Source organism: Coptis chinensis, chromosome 7 (assembly GCF_015680905.1).
Source record: "Coptis chinensis isolate HL-2020 chromosome 7, ASM1568090v1, whole genome shotgun sequence".
Lineage (NCBI taxonomy): Eukaryota > Viridiplantae > Streptophyta > Magnoliopsida > Ranunculales > Ranunculaceae > Coptis > Coptis chinensis.
The window spans coordinates 61,819,685-61,830,096 of record NC_141462.1 but is presented as its reverse complement, the minus strand read 5'-3'; the positions used below and the strand labels follow the sequence as shown (position 1 = coordinate 61,830,096).

The 10,412-nt window shown below is 34.8% G+C and overlaps 2 protein-coding genes across 2 annotated transcripts; both read left to right on the top strand.

The window, feature by feature from the left end:
* The first annotated feature begins 280 nt into the window (after window positions 1-280).
* On the top strand, window positions 281-6,567 carry LOC147488272 (transmembrane emp24 domain-containing protein p24beta2-like). The gene is made up of 5 exons (XM_086570058.1): window positions 281-757; window positions 1,715-1,918; window positions 3,879-4,065; window positions 4,164-4,271; window positions 6,214-6,567. Exons 2-5 carry the CDS (start codon window positions 1,715-1,717, stop codon window positions 6,345-6,347), a joined length of 633 nt encoding a protein of 210 aa, XP_086426184.1. The 5' UTR covers window positions 281-757; the 3' UTR covers window positions 6,348-6,567.
* An 842-nt stretch (window positions 6,568-7,409) lies between these two features.
* On the top strand, window positions 7,410-8,221 carry LOC147488271 (uncharacterized). Its single transcript, XM_086570057.1, has one exon. It carries the CDS (start codon window positions 7,410-7,412, stop codon window positions 8,067-8,069), a length of 660 nt encoding a protein of 219 aa, XP_086426183.1. The 3' UTR covers window positions 8,070-8,221.
* The last annotated feature ends 2,191 nt before the right edge of the window (window positions 8,222-10,412 follow it).

The following is a 10,412-nucleotide window of genomic DNA, read 5'->3' as shown; positions in this document are numbered from 1 at the left end:
GGCTTAGGGTCGGGTCGGTCAGGGCCGGATTTGGGTCGTTAGGGCCAAATTCCCACCCCTAGTTGTTGGTGTTCTTGATACATTTCATATTTATTTACTCCAATCAAAACACTCCTTTGTAAATAATACTAGATTGATGCACGCATGATGTGCGTTTTGCTTCAAGCAAAGAAGGATAATATTGTAATTTACATTAAAAAAATAGGGGCAAAAACGTCATAAAAAGTGGAGAAGTGATTGAGAGATACATAAGAAAATATTAAAACACTATTGCGGGATTGTAGTTGAGGGATGCGGATTTTAAAATATTTTAGATGAATTAACTTTTTAATATGTATGAACCATTTTATATACAAAATAATTTTTAAAAATGATTTGCCGGTGGAAAATTTTGTGTTATGAAGCACTAGTAAATTTGGCAAATGTCATTTGCCAGTTGATGCAAATTGTGCAAGCAAGCTGTGGCAAAATAAAATTTTCCCACTAAATATATTCCTAGTAAATTTTTAAGTGGGAAATTATTTTCAATTTTTATCAAGCAGAGCTTATTAAATTTCCCGTTAAAAACGAAGTATTATCCCCTGTGAAGATTTAGCCGTATGTGAAAAGTTTAAATCCGAAAAAATAAATATTTTCTACTGGAAACTTTATCCCCGTGTGCAGCATATCGCGCTGTCTCTCTCTCAAGTCTGTATTCTCAAATAAAAAAAGTTGGTTTTCTGGCGATCTGAAATCAAATTTTCCAGAGGGCTAAGAGGTAAATTAATTTTGTTTTGCCGCAGTTACTCTGTCTAATCTTTCTCTGCAATAAAAATTCAATTCTAGTCTCGAGTTCTTGTTTGCTTTTGTGTTTATTGTACGTTGATTTTGATTCTACTAACACAATATATCAAATTCTATCTCTTAAAAGACGGAATGGTCAGACCGATCTTGCTACAGTGGTGTCTAGTTTCTCCGGTACACTATAGTAGGTAAAAAGACTAGGAAGAGTACTATCTATTCAAAGAATCCTTTAATAGTTATAGACTTATAGGAGGCAAAATTGCAAAACCTCATGGGAAATTCTACAATCAGTGAGGACACCACGATAGTTGGTACTCTAAAAGATTTTGCACAGGGCTTCGTCCATAGTAATTAGAAAGGACTGAGAGAGCCCTTCACAAATATAATTATTGTAATCTACTAATCTTTTGATTATATGAATATAATTTCTTACCTTTTACCGATGATCTATATCATGCTATTCTGATGGAATGCTTCGGTAGTGTATTCCATCCCTGGTCAGAGATCCAATCCCCAACTGCTTCCAGAAAAGCAAACACAAACAATTTTATCCTCTTGTCATATCTTGGAATCTTCAGCTGAAAATAAAACGAAAATAATTTTTTTTGACATTATAAATGGAAGCTTATTGTTAAGCTACTAAAATTTGAGAAAAAATTGCTAAATTAATTCAATTATTAGTGAATCATGCAAGTTAGACCAGTATGATGTTAGTTCTGAAGTGGTACATATCTTTTCTGAACTGTTGCCTTCAAAACTTATTTAGATGATCTGTTGTTTTATTGAGTTTCATACTTTCAATAGCGTATTTGGCATTTTGAGGAATTGCACTTGAATTGGAGTCAAGCCTCCAATACGTTTTTTATAACTGGTGTTTTGGGTTGTTATATATTCTTAAAATTATTCATTTTTTGTTTTTTTAAATTTCCAGATGGATTTCCGATCTTTTAAATTTGTTCTCGTATTGGCATTGTTATCAAGTCTGCAATCTGTATTTGGGATTAGATTTGTAATAGACAGAGAAGAGTGTTTCTCTCACGAAGTTCAGTATGAAGGGGATACTGTTCATGTTTCTTTTGTCGTGATCAAAGCTGATGCGCCTTGGCATTACAGTGAAGATGGCGTAGATCTTGTGGTATGTATTTTATTTATTTTAGAAAGTGGTTGTCAAGTCCTTTTCCTTCCTATAATCTCTGTCACACACACACACACATCTGTATGACCATGAACTAAAGTGCCAGCTGCATTTTTCTCAATTTGTTAGATCAGCACAGACTAAAAGATTTGATTGCTAACCATCTTTTACGCCGGATTCGACGGGAAACTCAACCAGTCTAGGTGTCTTAGTAAGCACACCCAAATACCCAATAAATACACAAATTATCTCCTGCAGCTACCTCCATTGTTCACATTAAAGCCTTATCAGTCTTAGAACCACACTTTAATGGTCGATTTTGGGTTTGGATAACAACATGGTGCGCAAATATAGGGCATGTGAAATGGCAAAGTGCATGTGTGGAAGAGAGATATGTTATGCATATGGCTTAGAAAGAATATGTTGAACTACTATATTTTTTGGAAGCTGTAAATGCTAGAGCTTGGGTCTGTCTGAAATGGCAAAGCAAAAAATGGCGAAACCAAAGTGCATGTTTGGAGAGATGTGGCAGAGAGAATTTGTTGTAATTTTAGTTTTTGAAATTCATATTGCCATAACATTTCATCCAAAAGTTGACATTCAGGAGAATTTGTAGATGAAGTTCAATTTGGGCCAGTCATCAAGGGCGGACATACACTAAAGCCGGAACTGACCCCCGCTCTTGAATTTAATTTCTCTTTTAGTTTCCGTGGATGAACATTCCAAAATTGGACATTTATTGAAGTAAAAGAAAATAAAATCACCTTCAATATTTAAACATGTTTATTATCGTCGATCTATGATGCACGGATACTCCTAAAATGCCATTGCACCCGTATCAGTCGGGTAAGATACCGATACGGGTATTGGATACTTCTAGGGTACTGGAATCCCTGAAATATACCTGATCCTATAGTTCTACTCCATTGAAATGTAATTGTTCTTGAGGCTTCAAACTGTATGGACTTTGACATGTGTTATAATAGTTTTTCACATGTATGTTCCTAACTAACTTTACTCAAAGAACTACTAACATAATTTTTAGAATACACATTTTAAAATATTTATATTAATTAGTTGTACTCGTATCCTAATATTTCAAAAAAGTTGTATCGTATTCCGTACCGGTACCGGTACCGGTACCCGTATCCGTGCATCGTAGTCGTCAATTGTTTCCGACTTGACAAGTGAGGAAAACCTAATTCTACAAAATTATAAATTTTCTTTTTGTGCGCGATAGACTATAAAGGTGCTGAGGACTAGGCATGCTGAAGCCCAGAAGCATGTAAATGAGTGTTGAATTTCATGTGAGTAAACATAGCAGCATGTGCTTGATCAAACATGTGCCCTGGGCACACCGACATGGTAATACCATGACCCGTGCTGAAAGTGATGTAGAACATTAGTACATTGCTGTCATGTTATGGGCGTGAGCCCCTTAGTTGAGTCCAGGCCCATGGTTCGAGTCCATTAGTTAATTGGACACATGTCGTGTTCCTATTGGTTTATGCTTTCTAGGTTTACTTTAAATAACGGGCTTGTAGTTAGGGTTTCAGTAGTTGTGTTTATGTGTGTGATTTGTGATTGAGAGATTCAATAAAAGAGTGATTTTTAGGTCGTCTTTTAATTGTGTTTCAATTAAAGTGTAGATTCAATTAAACTGAAGCTTCTGCCAGTAAGATCTACATTAGAAAGCCTGATTATAAAATTTGATTTATCCGGTAAATATGATGGGAGAGGTTGTAGGAAACTCACTTGTATCCTTATGTGGTACGTATGCCTTTGGAACCACTAGTAATCCCATAAGTTTGTGGAGGTGAAGGGTCCTTCTCGGGGTGCCAAAAGCCTGATTATATAAAATTTGATTTCTTCGGTAAATATGATGGGAGAGTCATAGGCAACTCTTTTGTATTTTTATGTGGAACCACTAGTAATCTCATAAGTTTGTGGAATTTGTCAGGTGAAGGGGCCTTCTGGGGACCAGCTTTATGATTCTCGAGACAAGACAAGTGAGAAATTTGATTTTCTGGTTCACAAGAGAGGTCTTCATCAATTCTGCTTCACCAACAAGTCTCCTTATCATGAAACTATAGACTTTGATGTACATGGTGGTCATTTTACATACGTCGATCAGCATGCGAAAGATGGTATGATTTTTATTTCTATGGGTATCATTATTTCTTTTTCTTGTAACTCGTTAAAATATTAAATTGGGAACTAACATATGTTTTGTGAATGTCTGTAGAGCACTTTAACCCACTGTTAGAGCAGATTTCGAAGTTAGAGGAAGCTCTTTACAACGTTCAGTTTGAGCAACACTGGTTAGAGGCTCAAACTGACCGCCAAGCAGTAGGTATGTACTAGAACAAGAAAAGAACGTGAATTGTCTAATTGTCTGATTTTGTCTTCATTCATCTACAAATTAAAAGGAAAAAAGAAGCAAAAAACAGAAGTGGGGAAGTTCCTTTTCACCTTTCCTATCCGTCGGAGTATTTTTTGCTGGCTCCGTAAAAGCATAGATAATGATTACCTGGTTTGTATGCCAGTAGATGATTGTTCTTCGTAATATGATGTGTTTAAATGGGCGGAAATTTACCAGTTTTTCTACCTTTTTAGCTGTTTAGTTTAGAGAGATACCGTCTTAAACAAATAAAATAATATTAGTACTAATAATGGTAATTATAATAATTGTCACCAAGTATGGTACGGGTTTAAAACGGCGTACTTGAAAAAAAACTTAGTTCGTGTTTTAAACGGAATGTCTTAGAAAAAAAAAAAAAAAAAAAAAAAACGTGGGGCATAAAAAACGGGTTTAAAACGTATAATACGTAAAAGAAACGGTAAAAATAGATGATAAAGAATATGATAGATAAGGAGTTTGATTTTTTATAAGAGTGGAAAAAAAAATGCACATAAAATAAATAAAAAATAATACAAATGAAAGAAAATTCAAATAAAATTATCAATTACTCATCCAAATACTAGAAGTTTTAGATTCACTACCAAAACACGACCCTAAATAAGATACTACTAATTACCAACCATAATTGCATAATCAAGTACTACAAATAAGTGAATAATTTTAAAATTTTCAAGTATTAATAGTCCAAAACAAAATAGAACTGTCTCAACAAGTTAATCTAACGTCCACTCTTCAAAAAGGTAAGCTCCAAAACCCATTTTTCTTAAAAAGAGTTTTAATAAAGTTTTAAATGGGAGATTTTCAAAATCTCGGGTTTTAAACGTTTTTTAAGTTTAAAACGTTTAAAACACGATATTTTGAAAAACCCGGATTTTAAATTGGAACCATTGTCACCAAGTACGGTACGGGTTTAAAACGGTGTACTTGAAAAAAAACTTAGTTCGTATTTTAAACGGAACGTTTCGAGAAAAAAAAAAAAAACGTAAAAAAACGTGGGGCATAAAAAACGGGTTTAAAACGTATAATACGTAAAAGAAACGGTAAAAACCGATGATAAATAATATAATAGATAAGGAGTTTGATTTTCTATAAAAGTGGAAAAAAAAAATAGACACATAAAATAAAAATAATAATAATACAAATGAAAGAAAATTCAAATACATGAAAGTATCAAATTATCATTATTCATCCAAATATTAGAAGTTTTAGATGCCATGCCAAAACACTACTCAAAATAAGATACTACTAATTACCAACCATAATGGCATAATTAAGTACTACAAATAAGTTAATAACTTTAAAATTTTTAATTAATTATTAATAGTCCAAAGCAAAATAGAACGGTTTCAATAAGTCAATCTAACGCCCACTCTTCAAAAAGGTAAACTCCAAAACCTTTTTCTTTTCTAGCGTTTTCTTTTAAAAAAAAAAAAAAAAAAAAAAAAAAAAAAAAAGTTTTAAACGGGAGATTTTCAAAATCTCGGGTTTTAAACGTTTTTTAAGTTTAAAACGCGTTTTTTTGAAAAACCCGGGTTTTAAACTGGAACCAGACGCCTTGGCAATATCTCGGGTTTTAAACGCGTTTTTTTTAAAAAAAACGCCGTATTTGGTGACAATGACTGGAACAGGACACTTTGCCAATTTAACGGGTTTTAAACGCGTTTTTTTTAAAATAACGCCGAATTTGGTGACAATGATTATAATAGTAATACAACTATAATAACAGTTAATTTATTACTAAAATAAGTTTATTAGCAGTATTATTATCTCTATTACTAACTTATAACTATTGTCATTACTAATGATTACATTCTGGGTGTGCTGTCAAATAGTTGCTTGATCTTAGCCACTAAATTGTTTTCACGTGGCGCAGTGAATGAAGGAATGAGCAAGAGAGCAATCCACAAGGCCATGTTTGAATCAGTAGTACTGATTGGAGCTAGTTGTTTGCAAGTGTACCTCCTGAAACGCTTGTTTGAAAGAAAACTGGGAACATCCAGAGTATAGCTCAAAAGGCCACATCTGATCTTCATATACGAACCTTGTTCTGTCTAGTTTCGAGGTTTTTCAATTATAATAGTTCAGCTTCACAACAGATGCAGACATATGTATTATCTATTCAACAGTGAGGGCGTACTTCAAAAATGTTACTTCTTTTCAACTTGTGATCAATTAGTTACTGGCACTTGAGAGGACTCTCCAAGAGGAATATAGTTGTTTAAAAACCTGTGTATGGAATTCTGATTCACCTATGCTTACTCTTTTTGAAACTTTTGAAATTAACAAGTGCTGTAGCCCACTCCTACTGTAAAGGATTAGAGACCAGTTAGTGCCAATTGTCTAAACACCGGAATGTTGCATGGTCGGGATCACCAATCACCCTTCCCAAGAACTTCCCTATGTTATGTAGAAACATGAGTCGTATTTTTTCTACCAGGGTGCACGCATCCAGACGCGGAGACGCCTGTTTAGTTTTATGCTTGCATCATAATGCAGGATTTCAGGGTGGTACAAACCGAAAGTGAACAATTTATGCTTGCATTCATCCCAATACTATCACATATTGTTGTGGATCTGCAAGAACATCATAGAACGAAGATCTCTTCATCTAAAATGCCATTGACCAAACACACATGTTTCCAAACGATTTTAAGGAGTTATGGGCCTAAACTAAACTTAAGACATGGGCAAAATCCAATTGGTTTTGCTCACCCGACCCAGAGAAGCTGTAAAACCCTTAAAAATACAAGTTTCGCCTCTCCCTCTTTCTCTCTCTCCCGACCTAAGCAAACCTTCAGGCAGACTATAGGGAGATTTTCGGTACAAGGAGAGTTTATCGGCTCTTCAGCTACGCCCAACCAACAGCCACACTTCTCTCAAGGTCATTTTCTTAATTCAATTTTGAACATATGTTCTTAGTTTTTGCTCTTGTGATAATTTATGTCATTCCAATTGTGATTTTTATGAAGTTGTTATTTGTAGCCTATTTCGTTCTGATAAGTTTCTTATATCGTGTAGGTTTTTGTTTGCTAGAAGTCTTGGAACTGTTGAACTAGGATATTTTTAATCATGGAATCCAATCAAACTACTTCTTCTATGGAGATCGAACCCAAAGCAGTATCGGTTTTTCATGCAACAAAGCCTAAATTTGAACCTCTGAAAGCTCACGAGATATCTGAAGGCCGTGTTCAATTCCGTAAAGTCGCAGTACCTCCTCATCGCTATACACCCTTGAAGAAAGCTTGGATGGACATCTACACTCCTGTCTATGAGCAGATGAAGATTGACATTCGTATGAATCTCAAGGCTCGGAAGGTTGAACTGAAGACAAGGTCAGACACACCTGATATCAGTAACCTACAAAAATGTGCTGATTTCGTCCATGCTTTTATGCTTGGATTTGATATAGTAGATGCTGTTGCCCTCTTACGTATGGATGAGCTATATGTGGATTCTTTTGAGATCAAGGATGTCAAGACATTACGAGGTGAGCACTTATCTCGTGCAATTGGAAGGCTATCTGGAAAAGGAGGCAAGACCAAGTTTGCAATTGAGAATGCAACAAAGACTCGGATTGTGATTGCAGATACCAAGATTCATGTACTTGGATCTTTCACAAACATCAAGGTTGCCAGGGATTCCCTCTGTAGCCTAATTCTAGGATCACCCGCAGGGAAGGTCTACTCAAAACTTAGAGCAGTTAGTGCTAGACTAGGAGAAAGGTTTTGATCTTTCATATATCAGTTTTGCTTGATAGGGTCAAACTTTGATTCTTTTGATCTCACCATGTTTTGTGATTGAATATGTGAGCTACACACTTTTTTCATTAAAATTCTGTACTCATTTCTTATTTGTTATTCGTTATTACATGACTTTTCATATGTTTGATTGTTCTAGTTCTATTACCTATGGAACTTATGATTTCATCATATCATATTAGTTCACCCATATGCATAGTAATAAGATTTGTGTATTTAATCGTCATGTATAAATAATAAATGTTCATTGGCTTTGTAAAGGCCAAATATCCCAACAGTTTTGTGATTGAATATGTGAGCTAGACACTTTTTTCATTAAAATTTTGTACTCCTTTCTTATTTGTTATTTGCTATATACTAGAAACCAATTCATATAACTGTTATGATACATTTGCTATTTGATATGTGGGTGAAGGAGCAAGACAGTAGCATTTTGGGCGCTTCAGAGTTGGATCTCTGAAGCCAACAAAGTTGGTTTGACCGTTTGAGAATGTTGTATATTTATCACAAAAGAAAATTGAAAATGTACAAGTAATGGCATCAGGTTTGCTAGAGGTCTAGACCAAGGTCCAAAATATCGAATTCAGTGAATATTTTCGGTGTACCAAAAAACCGATATATATCAAAAATATCGGATATATTTATTTTTTTTGTGACCAGTCCAAACTATCTAAAATATCGGAAATATCTGTAAAAAAATATTGAAAATATCAATAAAAATATCGGAAAATATTGAAAATATTAGATATTTATATTAAAAAATGGTCAAAAAGTCAAGCGATATATATCGTAAATATCACATATATCGGTTATATTGGTGATATAACGTTTTATATCAGAAATTCTGATATATATCGAAAAAAAAAATTCAATATTCGGTGGATATATATCATATATATCGATGTCGGTGTACCAAAAAAACGATATATATCGGATATATCGGTGATATTTTGGGCTTTGGTCTAGACAACTAGGGTCTTGGTGTAACCCGACCCTCCTCTAGGGCTGGTCATTGAGCTACCTGAGTTGAGTTTTATCATACTCGAGTCAAATTGCACATGTAGAAACTCAACTCGAATTCGCATTTGAGTTTAATTTTGAAGCTCAAGCTCGACTCGTCCTGTTTCTACTAATAGCTCGAGCTCACTTATGCTCGTTTGAACTCAAGCTTGAAATAAAAAGTATATAAAACATTAAAACTAGTTTAAATTGTAAATTTATGGTTAGTATGAAGTACTAAATGAGTATAAATTATAAATTATATACTATGTATGGGCTTATAAAACAAGTATCTCACGAGCTACTCAAACTCTAATTACTCGTTATCTAGGATGAGCAATAATTAAGCTCAAGCTCGACTCATACTTTTGCGCGGACGAGTTTGAGTCAAGCCTTCAACTAACCGAGCTCGAATTACTCACGAACAACTCGACTCGATGACTAGCCATGTGCCTCCTCTAGGTTTATAGTAAGGGCCGGCTCAACCATATAGCAAAATATGCATTTGCTTAGGGCCCCCCAGCCCAATCCTCCCAAATGCTTATGGACGGAACTAAAAAAGTCAAAAAGTCCATATATTGCTATTAGGCTAAGTCCAATGGTTTGGTGCGCCATCCCGCCAAACCACAATAGCATAGTGTATATAGTTAGCGGCTTAGCGTTTTCCAACCCAATGGTTATTTTCACAACCGCCAATGCTTATGGCGGATTTTTTTTTTTTTTGGACTCTCCAACCGCCATTCCCACAGGCGAGTGAGAAAAAAAAATAAAAAAAAGTTTTTTTTTTTTAGGACTCTCAACCGCCCGATGCCTATGGCCTGGGTGGGTTTTTTTTTTTTGGGACTCTCCAACCCGCCATTTTTTTTTTTTTTTTTTTTTTTGGGACTCTTAACCGCCATTGCCTATGGAAAAAAAAAAGGATTTTTTTTGGGACTCTCCAACCGCCATTCCCATAGGCGTGTGGGTAAAAAAAAATTTTTTTTTTTTTTTTTTTTTGGACTCTCCAACCGCCATTCTCAAAGGCATGTGGTTTAGATTTCTTTTACCCGCCACTTTGAGTGGCGTGTAGACTTGATGCTATCTCGTTAAAACTGGTGCTATATATAAGTAAACTTATATTGATAGCGTTGGCGGGTTAGCGTTTTGACGCACCATTGGATCAAAATGTCCGTGATATTTGGTGTTTTGCCGCACCATTAGACTTAGCCTTATAAAAGACAAAGTCCCCAACGCATTGTCCAAATTAATTATAGTTTTGTGAGCGAACTTTAAAAAGTTAAGAATCACTTAGTTCAATTGGTTGTGGGCTACTTTG

What these genes read in the sequence shown, in the direction of transcription:
- LOC147488272 (XM_086570058.1), top strand. Translation starts at nt 1,715, where the DNA reads ATGGATTTCCGATCTTTTAAATTTGTTCTCGTATTGGCATTGTTATCA. An exon ending in AAGATGGCGTAGATCTTGTG is followed by an intron (nt 1,919 to 3,878) that starts GTATGTATTTTA and finishes GGAATTTGTCAG; the next exon opens with GTGAAGGGGCCTTCTGGGGA. An exon ending in CGATCAGCATGCGAAAGATG is followed by an intron (nt 4,066 to 4,163) that starts GTATGATTTTTA and finishes GAATGTCTGTAG; the next exon opens with AGCACTTTAACCCACTGTTA.
- LOC147488271 (XM_086570057.1), top strand. Translation starts at nt 7,410, where the DNA reads ATGGAATCCAATCAAACTACTTCTTCTATGGAGATCGAACCCAAAGCA.